At 41.2% G+C, this 18,422-nt stretch overlaps 1 protein-coding gene and 1 pseudogene across 1 annotated transcript; one reads left to right on the top strand and one right to left on the bottom strand.

The window, feature by feature from the left end:
• Window positions 1-236: 236 nt before the first annotated feature.
• Window positions 237-15,758, bottom strand: LOC134809421 (Fanconi anemia group D2 protein-like). Its single transcript, XM_063805291.1, has 8 exons — window positions 15,630-15,758; window positions 12,835-12,966; window positions 10,512-10,622; window positions 3,361-3,470; window positions 2,699-2,759; window positions 1,226-1,345; window positions 708-781; window positions 237-408 (listed from the first exon to the last, which is right to left on the bottom strand). The coding sequence occupies exons 1-8, from the start codon at window positions 15,756-15,758 to the stop codon at window positions 252-254; spliced, it is 894 nt and encodes a 297-aa protein (XP_063661361.1). The 3' UTR covers window positions 237-251.
• On the top strand, window positions 5,177-5,473 carry LOC112208696 (cytochrome c-like; annotated as a pseudogene).
• Window positions 15,759-18,422: the final 2,664 nt, after the last annotated feature.

The following is an 18,422-nucleotide window of genomic DNA, read 5'->3' as shown; positions in this document are numbered from 1 at the left end:
CAAAGGATGTTCAAGGGAGGGAAAAAATAAGGAACAGAAAAGAAAGTAGTCTCAGAATATCTGTTGGCTCACACAAGGCAATATAAATCTCAAGCCAAGGATCCAAGAAAAAACAAGGAATCTGCCCCATTCTCCCTAACCTCTCCAAATACCGTTTGTCCCGAGAGAAACTTTTTTGACTCAACTTCCCCACCAAGAACTGTGGAATTCCCCGTGAACTTTCAAAACACTAACAGGTTTAGAAAGAAAAACTATGCTGACTTTTGGCCTGATTCCCGTGAAGTCACCGGACCCCCATCTTTTGCAAAGTCCTGAGAAAACAGCAGCGGCAGGAGGTTTATGGCGATCCCATCCTGAGTGTCGTATTCTTCCAGTCCGTACAGTGCTTTCACAGGAAATGGAAAGTCACTGCAGAGAAAAACCAGAATCTGATGCTGCTGCTCAGGAATATGCAGGGCTACAGGGAAAACCACTAGAGCAAACCAATTTCAAACACAACATCATGGGGAGAAATTAGAAGAACAAACAGTGAACCTTTTAGGAATTTTGGAGCTAAGGGTGCAGGGGTGCTGGGGTTGGGAGGAAAGAAGCTGTGGGACTGGGCAGCTGTGGCTGAGGTCAAGGGTATTCTGAAGTTTGTATCAGCTACTGACAGAATTGATGTAACTTCACCAGTACAACCAAGCCAGCAGGTAAACAATACCTACCCTTCCGGAACAACACAGGAGTCCACTACGAAGGCATCCTGGAAATCATTACAGATGGTATGCCCAACCCATTCCTTCAGGAAGCAAACAAACAAAAAGGGCAGTGCAGAGTGTACTTGCTGTACAGCCCTAGATAAATTACTCTTAACCTTTCTAAGTCTCAGTTCCCTCATTTCTAAAAAGAAAGTAATAATAAATATCTCACTATTGTGAAGTAGAAAAGAGAGAGTGCATAAAAAGCACCTAGCACAAGGCCTAGCACAGAATAGGGCTCTCAGACAGATAATAGCCATCATCATTAACAAAGTCCATCTCTTCTTTACTATTATGATTGTTATTAAGTGAAGGAGGCCTCAGAGAAGAGCCGTGAGGCAGGGTAGGGCAGAAAAGCCTTTCCCAGTTAGAATTTAGGAGAGGTCACAGGATGATCTATTTTCACACTGCAACAGAAAGACTTGAAGAGTGTAGCAAAGCAGCTCTCATGCTTTATTGCTTTAAGAAAAGACAATTGGCTTTACCAGGGCTTTTGGATCCAGCTTTTCATGTTGGATCAGGTTGGCAAATTCATCATAGTAAAGTGCAGAGGCCTGAGGAGACTGCTCACTGCAGGAATGAACCAACTGCAACAAGGAGGTCACCTGGAGCAAAGAGGAAGGATGGTTTAAACCTTGGGCTGCCAATCCTTCCCAAACTCCACTCGCCCCTTTCAAGACTGTTTTTTCACTTTCTGATTTTACTGGCAAAGCTCTATGTCTCACTTGAAGTTTTCCTGAATGTTCTCACCCGTCTGTCTCTTTCTGATATCATCCCGTTTCCAATCTGCCAGACACTGCGGCCAGATTAATTTTTCTAAAGCAAGGTTTGATTTTGCCATTTCCATGCTAAGAAACCCTTAAGGAATACCTCTGCCTAAAGAATGAAATAAAAATGTATTGCTTTACATGCAAGGCTCTCTGTTTTCTCTCTCAACTAGCTTTTTCTTTTTTCCTTTTGAGATAGAGTCTCACTTTGTCGTCCAGGCTGGAGTATAGTGGTGCGATCTTGGCTCACTGCAACCTCCACTTCCCGGATTCAATAAATTCTCTTGCCCCAGCCTCCTGAGTAGCTGGGACTACAGGCGCCTGCCACCATGCATGGGTAATTTTTTTGTACTTTCATTAGAGATGGGATTTCACCCTGTTGGCCAGGCTGGTCTCAAACTCCTTACCTCAACTGATCCTCCTGCCTCAGCCTCCCTAAGTGCTGGGATTACAGGCGTGAGCCACTGTGCCCTGCCTGAACTAGCTTTATGTCCCACTTTCCAGTTATACACTTATTTGTCCCCATGCTTCAACCAAAGTGTTATGCCATAAATATGGCATACCTTTCTTGCTAAGACTTTATAATTTAATTGGAGAGATTAAATGGATATAGAAATAAATGCAACCGGCCCGGGCATGGTGGCTCACATCTGTAATCCCAGTGCTTTGGGAGGCTGAGGGGGGCGGATCACCTGAGATCAGGAGTTTGAGACCAGCCTGGGCAACATGGCGAAACCCCTACATGGTGAAACCCCGTCTCTACTAAAAACACAGAAATTAGCTGGGCGTGATGGTGCATGCCTGTGATCCCAGCTACTTGGAAGGCTGAGGCAGCAGAATCGCTTGAACCCAGGAGGCACCACTGCACTCCAGCCTGGGTGGCAGAGTTGAGACTCCATCTCAAAAAAAAAAAATGCAACCCAAGCCAGTAGTTTCCAAGTATCAGAAAACCACAAAGATAGGAGTTCAGGAAAACTTCTTTTTCTCTTTTTTTTTTTTTTTGCCTTTTCTTGAGATGGAGTCTCGCCTTGTTGCCCAGGCTGGAGTGCAGTGGCGTGATCTCGGCTCACTGCAACCTCTGCCTCCCAAGTTCGAGCAATCCTCTGCCTCAGCCTCCCAAGCAGCTAGGATTACAGGTGGCCGCCACCACCCCTGGCTAACTTTTTTTTGTATATTTAGAGAAGAACTCACGTGTGTGCCCTGCTCATCACTCAGGTTGGCTCTCTCTTGGGTCAAACTAGATGATCCACTTCTAAAAACAAAGAATTTTAATTTCACTTTTGTAATATTTTGTAACAATTTCCAATAAGTTTAAGAATTCTGACTTCCCTAGGGTAGGGTAAAGATAAAAGTACATGAAGGCAGAGAAGAGTATTTATTTTGTCCATACAAAATACAGATTAGAGCAAAAGATTGTTTTACATATTTTTCTTTTCTCTTTTTTCTTACTTTTTTTTTGAGTTTCGCTCTTATTGCCCAGGCTGAAGTGCAATGGCGTGATCTCGGCTCACCGCAACCTCCATCTCCCAGGTTCAAATGATTCTCCTGCCTCAGCCTCCCGAGTAGCTGGGATTACAGGCATGCGCCACCACGCCCAACTAATTTTGTATTTTTAGTAGAGACAGGGTTTCTCCATGTTGGTCAGGCTGGTCTCAAACTCCCGACCTCAGGCGATCCGCCCGCCTCGGCCTCACAAAGTGCAGGGATTACAGGTGTGAGCCACCGAGCCTGGCCTGCTCATTTCTCTTACAGTTGTAACGTCTACTGTTAAAATGATGTCTATGCGATGTAACACTGTTAGTTGGCAAGATTAACTGATCTTAAACCACAGAAGTCAGAATCTCCATGTGTACCTGTCTGCCACCATGATGCCAGCCATGGTGACAGCACCAAAAATCCCAATGAGTTTGTACTTGAATATGGTGCTAGAGAGCTGCTTTCTTATCACCAAGTGCATGTCATCCTGCAATGAGATAATGAAGAAAGATGGTAATGCTGGAATTGCACAGCAAAAGAAGGTATGGATATTGAGCCATACAGCTAGACTATAAAGGGTTCTATCATTTACTGTTTTTTGTTTGTTTGTTTGTTTGTTTTGAGACAGAGTTTAGCTCTTATTGTCCAGGCTAGAGTGCAATGGCGCAATCTCGGCTCACTGTAACCTCCACCTCCCGGGTTCAAGCAATTCTCCTCCCTCAGCCTCCTGGGTAGCTGGGATTACAGGTGCCTGGCACCACACCTGGCTAATTTTGTAGTTTTAGCAGAGACGGGGTTTCACTATGGTGGCCAGGCTGGTCTTGAACTCCTGACCTCAGGTGATCCACCCACCTTGGCCTTCCAAAGTGCGGGGATTACAGGTGTGAGCCACCACACCCAGCCCTGTGTGTCTTTAGCAAGTCATTTCATCTCTCCAAGTTTTAATTTTTACATCTGTGAAATGCGGAAAGTTGTTTTAAGGATTAGAGATAAATTATAAAAAACTTCTAGAACAGTGCCTGGCACATGATAGACATTCAATAATAATAGCTTTAATTGTTATTATTTCTATAAGGATATGAAAATTATCATAATGTTGATGACTGCTCAGCTAAAATAATGAATTAGAATAAAATACTTAGGTACAAATTTAAACATGGAGGCAAGGCTAGCCGCGGTGGCTCATGCCTGTCACCCTAACAGTTTGGGAGGCTGAGACGGGTAGATTGCTTGAACCCAGGAGTTCAAGACCAGCCTGGGTAACATGGCAAAACCTCATCTCTATAGAAAATACAAAAATTAGCCAGCTATGGTTGTGCATGCCTGTGGTCTCCGCTACTCGGAAGGCTGGGGTGGGAGGATCACCTGAGCCTGGGAAGTCAAGAATACAGTGAGCCAAGATCGCATCACTGTACTCTAGCCTGGGTGACAGAGCCAGACACTATCTCGAAATAAAATAAAATAAAATAAAATAAACACTGCTGAAAAACTTTAAATACATAAGTAAATGGAAAGAGCTATTGTCTTCGTGGATTGGAAGACACTCAGTATTGTTAAGATGAAAATACCATTCAAAATGATTCAATGCAATCCTTATCAAAGTCCCACAACATGTTTTGCAGAAATAGAAAGATTCATACCAAAATTCACATGGAATTTCAAGGGACCCCAAATTGCCAAAACCTTGAAAAAGAACAAAGTTGGAGGGCTCACACTTCCTGATTTCAATATTAATACAAAGCTACAGCAGTCAAAACAGTGTGGTGATGGCAGAAGGACAGACATATAGACAAATGAAATAGAATACAGAGTTCAAAGATAAGCCTTCATATATGTGACAAATTGATTTTTGACAAGGGTTCCAAAATCATTTCAATGGTGAAAGGACCATCTTTTCAACAAATGGCGCTGGAAAAACTGGATATCCATGTGCAAAAGAATGAAGTTAAATCCTTACAATACACTATACACAAAAATTAACAAAAAGTGGATCAAAGACCTAAATTTAAGAGCTAAAACTTTCTCTTAGAAGAAAATAAAAGAAAACCTTCATGACCTCGAATTCAGCAACAGTATCTTAAGCATGACAACCAAAAGGACAAGCAACACAAGAAAACAAATTGATAGAGAGTGGGTCGTACAGCTTTGGAGTGGCAACCTTTGTGGCGCCAGAGATGAAAAAGAGAATTAAATATGGGTGATGCTGAGAAAGGCAAGAAGATTTTTGTTCAGAAGTGTGCCCAGTGCCACACGGTGGAAAAGAGAGGCAAGCACAAGACTGGGCCTAATCTCCATGGTCTCTTCGGGCCATTGGATTCTCTTACACAGACGCCAAGAAGAACAAAGGCATCACCTGGGGAGAGGATACACTCACTGATGGAGGATTTGGAGAATCCCAAGAAGTACATCCCTGGAAGAAAACTGATCTTTGCCAGCATTAAGAAGGCAGACAGGGCAGACTTGATAGCTTATCTAAAAAAAAGCTACTAATGAGTAATGATTGGCCACTGCCTTATTTATTACAAAACAAATGTCTCATGACTTTTTTATGTGTTCCATACTTTAATAGATCTCATACACAGGAATTCAGACCATGAATGGCTGACAGAATATTGTGTTGGGCAGTCATGATTTAAAACTAAGACTGGCCTGTGGTTAAATGAATATGTTGTTTTTGAATTTTAATAGTAATTCCAATTCAGTAAATGCTATCATTGTTTACCCCTTCTAAAGATAAGATTAGACTTCCTTAGTAATGTTCAACTTTTCACAAAGATGGTGAGTGCTATCTTAAAACTTAATGGAGACCAGGTGCAGTAGCTCACACCTGTAATCCCAGCATTTTGGGAGGCCGAGGTGGGCAGATCACTTGAGGTCAAGAGTTCGGGACTGGCCTGGCCAACATCAGGTGAAACTCTGTCTCTACTAAAAATACAAAAATTAGCTGGGCATGGTGGCGGGCATCTGTAATCCCAGCTACTAGGGATGCTGAGACAGGAGAATTGCTTGAACCCAGAAGGCAGAGTTTGCAGTGAGCTGAGATTGTGCCACTGCACTCTAGCCTGGGCGACAGAGCAAGACCCCATCTCAAAACAAACAAAACAAAACAAAACCAAACACTTAATGGGGACTGATTTTATATTTAGATTTATATAACTCAATATGTGAATATATTTAAATACTGAGGAAATTCCTTCATTGTCTCAGAACCAAGCAAGATTCACCTGTGTTTTGTGTTCATTTGCCTCTTAAAGGCAAGGGTTGAAGATAAATAAGGTAGCAATGTCTAGTTTATATTTTTGGCCTTAACTATGCCAACCTAATTAGAATTCCCTATATTTAAAATGGTCTCTTTAACTTATTGAAAGGCATTTTAGTGTGGTTTATGTGTAATGTCAAAGATTATTTAACACTTCTCACATTTTATAGATGATCTATAAAGTCACATGCTTTTAAAATAGTAGCAAGTTAAACTTCACTCTTGAATTCTTTACAATCTAACTCAAACTAAGTTATAATTTAGAATTGTCTTTAAAGGAGCCATTCAGAAACATAAAACTGAAACTGCTGTGTATTTGTGATTGAAAATAGTGCTTTTGCCAACTTAAAAGGATTAAAGTAGAGGAGATATACACAAATTTTAACATCATGTGTGATCATAAGACTTAAGATAATTAAAAAGAAAACCACAGATGAAAAAAAAAATAGATAAGGCCAGGTGCGGTGGCTCACATCTGTAATCACAGCACTTTGGGAGGCCGAGGCAGGCAGATCATGAGGCCAAGAGATCAAGACCATCTTGGCCAACATGGTGAAACCCCATCTCTACTAAAAATATAAAAATTATCTGGGCGTTGTGGCGCACATCCGTAGTCCCAGCTACTCGGTAGGCTGCGGCAGGAGAATCGCTTGAACCCAGGAGGTGGAGGTTGCAGTGAGCTGAGATCGCACCACTGCACTCCAGCCTGGTGACAGAGCAAGACTCCATCACAAAAAAAAAAAAAAAAGTAGATAAATTTGACTTTATTGAAACTAAATACTTTAGTGCATCAAAGGACACTATCAAGGGAGTGAAAACCCATAGAATGGGAGAAAATATTTGCAAATCATATATCTGATAAGGGATTAATATCCAGAATATATAAATAACTCCTATACCTCAACAATGACAAAAACCCAGTTTAAAAATGGGCAAAGGGCTGAGCACAGTGGCTCGTACCTGTAATGCCAGCACTTTGGGAGGCAGAGGTGGGTGGATCTCCTGAGTTCAAGAGTTCGAGACCAGCCTGGGTAACATGACGAAACCTCATGTCTACCAAAAATACAAAAAATTAGCTGAGTATGGTGGTGCACACCTGTGGTCCCAGCTACTCAGGAGGCTGACATGGGAGGATCGCTTAAGCCTGGGAGGTGGAGGTTGCAGTAAGCCAAGATCACACCACTACACTCCAACGTGTGTGACAGAGTGAGACCCCATCTCAAAAAAAAAAAAAATGGGTAAAGGACTTGAATAGACATTTCTACAAAAATATAGAAATGGCCAAGAAGTACATGAAAAGATGCTTAACATCATTAGTCATTAGGAAATGCAAATCAAACCACAATGAGATACCACTTTGTACTCATCAGGATGATTATAATTAAAAAATAGGGCCAGGAGAGGTGGCAGGTACCTGTAGTCCCAGGTACTCAGGAGGCTGAGGCAGGAAGACTGCTTGAGCCCAGGAGTTTGAGGCTGCAGTGAACTATGATCGCACCACTGCACTGCAGCCTGGGTGACAGAGCAAGACCCTATCTAAAAAAAATAATTTTTTATTTATTAAGAAATAAATTAATTAATTAAAATTAAAACAAAATTTTTTAAGAATGGAAAATAGATGTTGGCAAGGATATGGAGAAATTGGAACCTACATACATTGTTGGTGGGAATGTAAAATTATGCAGCTGCTATGGAAAGCAGTTTGGTGGTTCCTCAAAATGGTAAACATATGGTCATCATAAGATCCAGCAATTCCACTCTTAGATATACACCCTAAAGAACTGAAAACAGGGACTCAAACAAATATTTGTAAACCAATGGTCACAGCAACATTATTCAAATGGCCAAAAGGTGGAAACAACCCAAGTGTCCATCAATGGATGAATGGATAAACAAAATGTGGTATAAACAAAGAATGGGGGCCGGGCGCAGTGGCTCACGCCTGTAGTCCTAGCACTTTGGGAGGCCGAGGCAGGTGGATCACCTGAGGTCAGGAGACCAGCCTGGCCAAAATGGTGAAATCTCATCTCTACTAAAAATACAAAAATTAGCTAGGCGTGATGGTGCACACCTGTAATCCCAGCTACTCAGGAGGCTGAGGATAGAGAATTGCTTGAACCCAGGAGGCAGAGGTTGCAGTGAGCTGAGATCACGACAATGCACTCCAGCCTGGGCGACAGAGTGAGACTCCGACTCAACAAAGCAAAACAAAACAAAACACAACAACAACAAAAACAAAGAATGGAATTATTACAGCTGTAATACGGAATAAAGTTCTGATGCATGCCACAACATACATGAACCTTGAAAATATTATGCTAAAGTGAAATAAGCAAGGCACAAAAAGATACATATTGTATGATTCCATTTATATGAAGCATCTAGAATGAACAAATCCATAGACAGAATGTGATTAGTGATTATCAGGAGGTCGGGAGAGGAAGATGGCAAATTATTGCCTAATGGGTACAAAGTTTGTTTGGGATGATCAGAAAGTTCTAGAAATGGATAGTGGTAATGGTTGTATAACATTGTGAATATACTTACTGCTACTAAATTGTACCCTTAAAAACAATTTAAATGGTATATTTTATGTTATGTATATTTTATCAAAATTCAAAAATAAAATAAAATAATGAAGTAGCTTTATATTACTGATTTGAAGCAGTCTCCCAAATAAACTGCTAAATGCAGAAGGTAAGATGTAGAACAAGAAGGGAAAGGAAACTACAGGTAAATACAAATTTGTAAATTCTCAGAACATCTCAGAAGCTTATAAAGTGATTGCCCCTGTAGGAGACAAACCAGGTGCCTAGAGGACTGAGAAGAAGTGAGAGTTATTTTTCACTGGATACCCTTCTATATGTTTTGAATTTTGTATGACACATGTATATTACCTAGTCCAAAAATGTTTTTAATTAAAAAAATGTGTTGACTGGGGATCCAAGAAAGGGGTGGGGGGGAGATAAAAAAATATGCTGGTTGTTCAAAGTCACAGTCCAGTATGAATTACTGCCATAAGGTAGCACTAAAGATACAAACAAGTTAAAGTTATGATTCCAATCTAATCTCTTCTTTTTGTTTTAATTTATTTATTTATTTATTTATTTATTTATTTATTTATTTATTTATTTTGAGATAGAGTCTCATTCTGTTGCCCAGGCTGGAGAGCAGTGGCACAATCATGGCTCACTGTAGCCTCAACTCTCTGGGCTCAATGGATCCTCCCATCTCCGCCTCCTGAGTAGCTAGGATTACAGGTGTGTGCCACCACACCTGGCTAATTTTTGTATGTTTTTGTAGAGACGGGGTTTCACCATGGTGCCCAGGCTGGTCTCAAACTCCTGGGCACATGTGATTCGCCTGCCTTGGCCTCCCAAAGTGCTGGGATTACAGCCTGGCTTTTTCAGTGAATGGCGTCCACAAACAAAAGCAAGCCCACGTGAAGTTCACATTAGATGGAGATGTTTCTTAGGAAACAAGGCAATTCTGTGTCCCCACTGCACTCAGAACCTGAACAGTTTCATGGTTAGCTGATCCCAGACCCATCTCTACCCTAATAGACAAAGCTTTTTGAGGGCAGAGGATCTAATATATCAGTGCCTGGCCCAGGATAGGCACTTAATGTTTGTGGTAAGAATAAAAAAAATGCTGGAACTATGGCTGTGTACTCCATTTCCACTACTACACAGTAGCAAATCTATCATTTGCTTATTTTTTTCCAGAAAATTTCAAGTAAAGAGGTTTAAAAATACAAAACACTAAAAATACAAAAATTAGCTAGGTGCAGTGGCATGTGCCTGTAGTCCCAGCTACTTGGGAGGCTGAGGCAGGAGAATTGCTTGAACCCAGGAGGCAGAGGTTGCACTGAGCCGAGATCATGCCACTGCACTCCAGTGTGGGTGACAGAGCTAGACTCCGTGTCACAGAAAAAAAAAAAAAAAGGGTCAGGCGCAGTGGCTCACGTCTGTAATCCCAACACTTTGGGAGGCGAAGGTGGGCAGATCACGAGGTCAGGAGATCGAGACCATCCTGGCTAACATGGTGAAACCCCTTCTCTACTAAAAATACAAAATAATTAGCTGGGTGTGGTGGCACACACCTGTAGTCCCAGCTACTTGGGAGGCTGAGGCAAGACAATTGTGTCAACCCGGGAGATGGAGGTTGCAGTGAGCCGAGATCATGCACTGCACTCTAGCCTGGGCAACAGAGGGAGATTCCGTCAAAAAAAAAAAAAAAAAGAATCTTTCCCAACATATTGCCTCTTACCTGGATGTGGCTGCTGGCTTCATTCTGTTTACTAAATGCCAGTGTGCTGAGAACATTGAAGAGTTTTCGTATTTGCTGAGGGGATATGTTATCCAGATAATCTAAAATGCCCTGCAGAAAAAATGATGCCAACAATGAGGCTGGCAGCTAACATTTTTTCCCTTAAAAATCAAAAAATTAAAATCCCTGTAAGAGAGGCATACATAGATAGCCAGGTATCTAAACTTTTCAGCTCTCTTAAAAGCTTAAGTTCTAAAAGCTATGCTCAGAGCCCAGAGGTTTGATAGGCTGGATATAAACTGAGAAAACTCTTACAACTTTCTAAATCTCTTATTATCAGCGACTGGGAACTAACTATCAGGAAAGATAAAGTTTTCTTTATCCTCTTCACTCTGAACCACAATCCTGGGCTTTAATCATCTACTGCTTAGTCATTCTAATGCACCTCCCAGTTCTCCGTATTCTTTACCTCCACCTTTCCCTTTTTTTCAGTGAAAACAATATGCTATAAAAAGTTATGTCTTTACTATTCCTTGCCGTATCATCCCTCCCCAGCTTCTACTCCATAAATTATTTCTCCTTTCTCTACAGATCTGGAAGGAGTCACAAGGAAACTATTTACTTTGTGACCTTGGGAAATGTCTCAGCTTTTCTCGTCTGTAACAGGGCGATAATAATAGTTATACTACCTTTCATGGTTTGTCTGAGGATAAAGTAATAAAACAGCTTTGTAAACTTCTAACAATTTTTAAAAATCTCCATTTCTTCCTCTCTATTGAATCCTTTCTGTCAGCCTACAAGCAATCTCAAACCTCCTCATCTAAAAAAATCTCCCTCGCAACCAGCTTCTCTCTCAAGCTACTTTTCTTATTCTCTCCTCCTTGATGCTTCTCCACATTGACTGTATTCCCCAAGTCTTCAAGTTACTGCTCTCTGGCTTCCACCCTTATAATTCAATTAACATTGTTCTCTCAGAGGTTACCAGAGGTATCCTAATTGCCAAAGTCAATAGCCTCTGCTCCATCTTCAACCTCTACAGTATCCAACACTGGAGATAAATCCCTCACTCTTGAAACTCATTCCTGGGCTTTTGCTACCTGACATCCTTCAAGCTCACATTATTCATCTTCTAGTTTTCTCATGTTCCTTCTACGGACATTTGCTTTCGTCTGCCACTTAAACTTTAACCTTCTCAAAATGTCTGTGCTCTTCTAAGCTTCTACGGTCTTCTGCCTCAAAATTGCCTCAGTTGAGCTCACATTTATACGGTTCTGAACACCCAAACTAAATCTTCCAACAAAGGGTGCCCCACAGGGTTCCAAACCAGAATTTCCAACTATCCACTAACCACCTACACGTGGCTATCCCAGAGTGAACTCATCATACTTCCTACAGAAGATGCACGCCCCTCCTGGTCTCAGAAAATGGCACGACTATTTATCTAGTTTCCTAAGATGAAAAACTCGGACCTAGTTTTTCTGTTTCTCACTGCCACATATTAACAGTCACCAAGTCATGTTAATTCTAACACCAAATTGTCTCTTAAACCATCATTTCTTCTACATTCCTGTGACCAAAATCTGGCCCTTACTCTCACTCCCTTAGACCATTTCAGCAGTCTCCAATCCACCCATCATATAGCCTACTGAGTTATCTCTCAATGCTGAGTAGATTAGGTCAACTGTATGTAAAAACTAGTAATAGCTCCTTATTGTCTAGAAAATAAAGTTGAAACTCTTTAGCATGTTATTTGAGACTCTTTGCAACATGGGCCTGTCCTATGTCTTACCAGCCTTGCCTCCAATCATTCCTCTCCATATATATCCTATTCTCCAGTCATGCTTGTTTGCTTCTCATTCCTCAGTCACACCACTGACTTGGGCACCAGTTTGCTTCTGCTCAAACTCTTCTCTGCCTAGAATGCCCTTCCCATACTTTCTCTTGTCAGTCATTCCCATCCTTCAGCAATCACTCAAATCACCTCTTTGAAGAACTCTCCAGCTTCCCAGGCTAACTTTAATTATTCTTGCTCTGTTGTATCTATAGTACTTTACCAGAGAATTCACCATGTTGTATTTATAGTGACTTGCTTATGTGTCTTCGTCTTTAACATCAAAGGCAAGGACCTACTTTACATTCACTGCACCCAGAATAGAGCTTAGTCTGTGGGTTAGATATAAAGAAATGTTTGCTGAATCAATTAACACATAGATAGAATAGTCACTTTTTATTTATATTACTTGCCCATTATTTCACCTCCTTCCCACCACCTCCCACCAATTATAGTATTCAATATCTAAAGTACAAGAAGCCAATAAGATACCTTTACAAAGACAGCATTCATCATCATAGCAGATGGGTTTAACACTACCAACTCTAGGAGGACATCTAAGGCAGTATCAACTTCAGCTTCATTCCCACTGCGGATATGGGTCACTAAGGCACCAACCACTTCCTATACAGGGGAGAGTCAATAGGACAGTGTAAAACAAAATATGGACGGCCATTCTAAAGGGATTCACCCCCAAGGCCTCTCCAATCTCTTCTTTGTTAAAATCACAATCAACCCAATCCCATCACCTATTATCTAATTTTCATTAATGCTGGCTTCAGGAGATTTAGGAATATGCCAGTATAACTTGACCATCCCATCTTGACCTATTTCCCATATTTTATCAGTGAGCACTACCTAAGCCCTCCTGATTTTGATCCCTGGCATAGTTTTCCTCTTTCTTTTTCCCATGTGGGTTAAATTTCACCCTTTAAGTTGAGGTTGTACAAGATCAGTTGAAATTTCTCAAAAAGATGGCACTCAAGGAGCTAAAAGCTTTAAAGTTTTTCTTTATATAGTACAGGCTAGACTTGCATGTTTCCAAGCAAACATGGATCATGACAGTGTCTCTAAGACATTAAGAGGATTCAAAAATGTCTTAGATGCCATTCTCCCTTTATACTGTCACTCCATAATAGTCATAACAGAATTACATTTTCAACTGCAACAGCTACCTCATGTCAGCTGCAACTATTGCTCTACTTTAAATAAAAAAAAATTTTTTTTTACAAATCTTCATTTTAAAAGTTCCATTCAAATGCATTTTAACATTGTTAATAAGAGGAAGAATATATATAAAAATACAAAATAAGACACTGTTCTTTACTTGCTTTCATAAACATTTTCCACAAATACAGTCCTCCCTCTCTGGATATATGCTATTAAAATGTGTCTCGGCCAGGCCCGGTGGCTCACGCCTGTAATCCCAGCACTCTGGGAGGCTGAAGTGGGTGGATCACCTGAGGTCAGGAGTTCGAGACCAGCCTGGCCAACATGGTGAAACCCTGTCTCTACTAAAAATACAAAAAATTAGCCGGGCCTGGTGGTGCGCGCCTGTAATCACAGCCACTCAGGAGGATGAGACAGGAGAATCGCTTGAACCCTGGAGGCAGAGGTTGCAGTGAGCCAAGACTGCGCCACTGCACTCCAGCCTGGGCAACAAGAGCGAAACTCCGTCTCAACAACAACGACAACAACAACAACAAAATGTCTCATGTTTTGACATAAACTGGATCTGGATCTTAATTTCAGACAGAATTTTAGAGTTCAGAACACAGAGTTAGATCCACCAGTCAAGTCTCTTCCTTTCATCAAGGCTGGGACTAGAATTGAGCTTTCCTGAGACCCAGTTCAGAGTTCCTTCCCCTTCAGTGAGTTCCAACCAACAAGAAATAAACATCAGATTATTTTCCCTTCCCCTGTTCCCTCCTTGCCAAAATAAGTGTTTCAACACACCTGCTGCCAGTATGTGTCAAAAAACTTAAATGCATATTTGTATAGGAGACTGCCAAATGAAATTATACTCTGGTCTAGAGAGTGAAGCAAACTCTGAGCCAGCAACAGAATGGATGAACACATATCCTTAAGAACCTTGAGTGGGGAAGAGTAGAGAGAGAAAAGAAGCTGTAGGAAACAGTACACAACCTAAGAGTTGCTTATCCTTTTGGAATGTCAGACCTCTCCTCCCCAACTCTCATTTTAACTTAAGAAATCTTAATCTTTGTTTTACACAGAATAATCCTTCACCATTCTGAGTTTTCTCTCAGCATCAGTGGGAGTCCACATTTGGATATTAACTGATCTTTAAGCTCAAAGAAGTTAAATTATAAGCCTAATACTATGTTCCTATCTGCTCAATTTGGGATTGGAGGCCAGACCTTCTAAATCCCAGTTTCCTCACGCAATCACACTACCCCCCAGGGATGCTCCACTTTGGTTATAATTTGAAATAGATCTATGAGGTTCGATGCTAACTAAACTGATTTTTTAAAAAGAAGATCAAGAAGAGAAGTGATCACGCTCTACCAATAATGCAATATACATAGACATTAATGGACCCAGAGTAAATAACTAGTTAATAAACATAGCTTCCTTATTGATGCTATAATTTTAAAAAATCTTATATTTAGTACTAAGCTGGGTATAATGCTTTATTGGGGAAAATGCAATGAAAAATTACATGTGGTTTCTGCCCTCTAGAAAATTACAGCCCAAAACATATATCATTGGTAGAAATAAACACAGAAAGAACTGTAAGGTAAAATAATACCAATATTAAATCTATTCCTAAATATAAAATTTAAGACCCAACAAGGTATTCTCATTAGCTCCTAACCCAAACCCAAATCCAAATCACTGGCCCATCCAGTTTTCTAAGTTCTATACTGTTAATACCCTGAACATTCAGCCAGCAAAACACTATTCCCAGCTTATAAAATTCGAGTTTGAATAACTTACATTTCCAGAGGAATTATCACCTAAAGTCCACAGTTTTGAATGGCCAAAGAGTGATAGTTCAAATAGGTTCATATTTATGTTTCTACTGGTTTCTACAGGTTGGTCCTATTCCCCTCAAGGTTTTTATAAGCTACTTAGAATAGGATACGGAAGGCCAGTTTGTCAAAGTTGCAAACTGCATTGAGATAGACAATTAAAATAATTAATGCAAAAATAAAATTCAAAAATCTCAATGGGTTTGAACAATGGACTGAAATAAGATGAAATTTTACATGGGAGCTGTGAAGCTTTCTGTTTTAGATTAAAAATCAATAGTCTCTGACACTTACTAAGTAATGAACAGAGAATGTACTCTGGAGCAGCTGTTCTTGAATGCAGCCTGATCGAATCTTATTTCTTAGCACCCTTTCAATATACTTCTTTGTCTGAGTATTGGTGCTATAGATGATGAAAAGCATCACCAGGTCAAAAATCTATTGTCAATAAATATGCAACAATAGAAAAACAGTTAACAAATCAGTACATTTGCTACAATGAAACAGCAGCTTTTCCCCATTAAAACACAGAATGGATGATACTCATTCATTCCACATACTCCCTTAGGCTTATCTATACTTTTCACAAAACCCAGAAATTTTTTTCAGAGAAATAAAGTGCCACAACTATTAGCCACTGATATCTCTTAAGAATACATTGCAATATACATGAAAGTGATACTACTACAGAAATAACTTTGAACATCTTCACATTTATTAAAAGAAAGATTCAATCACTTGCCAACTCCAGTATATATTTTCACTATTATTAGGGAAATTACTTTGTGAAAAGTTGGAAAGACTATAAATGCCCATCAATACGGGAAAGGTTCAATAAATTATGATGGAGTAATTTTAAATTTTGGACTATTACACAGTCATCAAAAAGAATAAGCCACGCTGGGCATGGTGGCTCATGCCTGTAATCCCAGCACTTTGGGAGGCTGACGTGGGCATATCACCTGAGGTCAGGAGTTCGAGACTAGCCTGGCCAACGTGGTGAAACCCCATTTCTACTAAAAATACACACAAGAAAATTAGCTGGTCATGGTGGCAGGTGCCTGTAATCCCAGCTACTCGGGAGGCTGAGGCAGGTGAATCACTTGAACCCCGGGAGGTGGAGATTGCAGTGAGCCGAGATCATGCCACTGCACTCCAGCCTGGGTGACACAGCGAGACTCTGTCTAAAAAAGACTTTTTAATTACAAAATTTAAAAAAAAAGAAAAAGGTAGATCAGGGGTCCCCAACTCCTGGACCACGGAGTCTGTGGTCTGTTAGGAACCAAGCTGCACAGCAGGAGGTGAGGGGTGGTCGAGTGGTCATTACCACCTGAGATCCGCCTCCTGTCAGATTAGCGGCTGCATTAGATTCTCACGGGAGCGCGAACCCTATTGTGAACTGCACATGTGCAGGATCTAGGCTGCACATTCCTTATGAGAATCTAAGTAGTGCCTGATGATCTAAGGTTGAACAGTTTCATCCTGAAATCATGCCCCGAGACGGTCTGTGGAAAAACTGTCTTCCATGAAACCAGTCCCTGGTGCCAAAAACGTTAGGGACTGCTGAGCCATACTCTATTTTTTGACAGAGAAAAGATATTCCTGACATGAAGTGGAAAAATCAGCAGCCTGCAAAAGGATAATCAGGCTGGGCATGAAGGCTCATGCCTATAATCCCACTGCTTTGGGAGGCTGAGGAGGGAGGATCATTGAGCCCAGGAGGTGGAGGCAACAGTGAGCTACGATTGTGCCACTGCACTCCAGCCTGGCGACAGAGTGAGACCCTGTCTCTTTAAGCAACACCACCACCACCCATAATCATAGTTAAGATTCTGCTTTTGTAAAACAATATATAAACATATATATGTGTAGGCATAAGAGTATACATGTACTTGTGCATAATTATAGCTTGTATATGAACAGAAAAAATTTGGAAGGATGATTATCCCTGAGGAATGGGACAGAGAATGGAGAAAAACTGTATTTTTTACATCTGTAGATTCCTTGTGGGTTTTTCTCCACAATTAGCTTGTTTATCTACGTTTAAAAAAGAAAAATATGAGGACTGGGTGAAGTGGCTCATACCTATAATCCCAGCACTTTGGGAGGCCCAAGCAGGAGGATCACTTGAAGCTAAAAATTTGAGACCAGCCTGGGAAACACGGCAAGACCTCATCGCTATAAAAAAATAAAAGAATTGGCTGGGTGTGGTGGCTTACACCTGTAATCCTAGCACTTTGAGAGGCTGAGGCAGGTGAATCACCTGAGGTCTGGAGTTCGAGACCAGCCTGGCCAACATGGTGAAATCCTGTCTCTACTAAGAATACAAAAATTAGCTGGGCGTGGTGGTGGGCACCTGTAATCCCAGCTATGAGGGAGGCCAAGGCAGGAGAATTGCTTCAAACCAGGGGGCAGAGGTTGCAGTGAGCTGAGATTGTGCCAGCCTGGGCGAAAGAGCAAAATTCTGTCTCAGGAAAAAAAAAAAAATTGAATTAGCCAGGCCTGGTTGTGCTTGCCTGTAGTCCCAGTTACTCTGAAGATTGAGGTGGGAGGATCACTTGAACCCAGGAGTCTGAGGCTGCAGTGAGCTATGGTGCTGCCACTGCACTCCAACTTGGGTGACAGTGCAAGACCTGGTCTCTTAAAAAACAAAACAAAACAAAAAAAAAAGAGAAAACGTTGGGAGTATATTCAGGGCAACTTGAGTCTATGCTTCTAGGAAAAACAAACAAACGAAAACAAACAAACAGACAAACAAAAAGAGTTAAAAAGGCAAGCAGGGCCTTTTATCCAAAATGGCTGAATAGGAACAACTCCTGTCTGCAGCTCCCAGCATGATTGACACAGAAGACAGGTGATTTCTGCATTTCCAACTGAGGTACCCGGTTCATCTCATGGGGACTGGTTGGACAGTGGGTGCAGCCCACGGAGGGTGAGCCAAAGCAGGGTGGGGCGTTGCCTCACCCAGGAAGCACAAGGGGGCGGGGGATTTCCCTTTATAGCCAAGGGAAGCCGTGACAAACTGTACCTGGAATATGAGGAAACTCACAACCAAATACTGTGCTTTTCCCAAGGTCTTAGCAACCG

The sequence above is a fragment of the Pan troglodytes genome, chromosome 2, assembly GCF_028858775.2.
Source record: "Pan troglodytes isolate AG18354 chromosome 2, NHGRI_mPanTro3-v2.0_pri, whole genome shotgun sequence".
NCBI classification, from domain to species: Eukaryota; Metazoa; Chordata; class Mammalia; order Primates; family Hominidae; genus Pan; species Pan troglodytes.
Note: the sequence above shows the minus strand (reverse complement) of the source record. Positions and strands in the feature narration are given on the sequence as shown.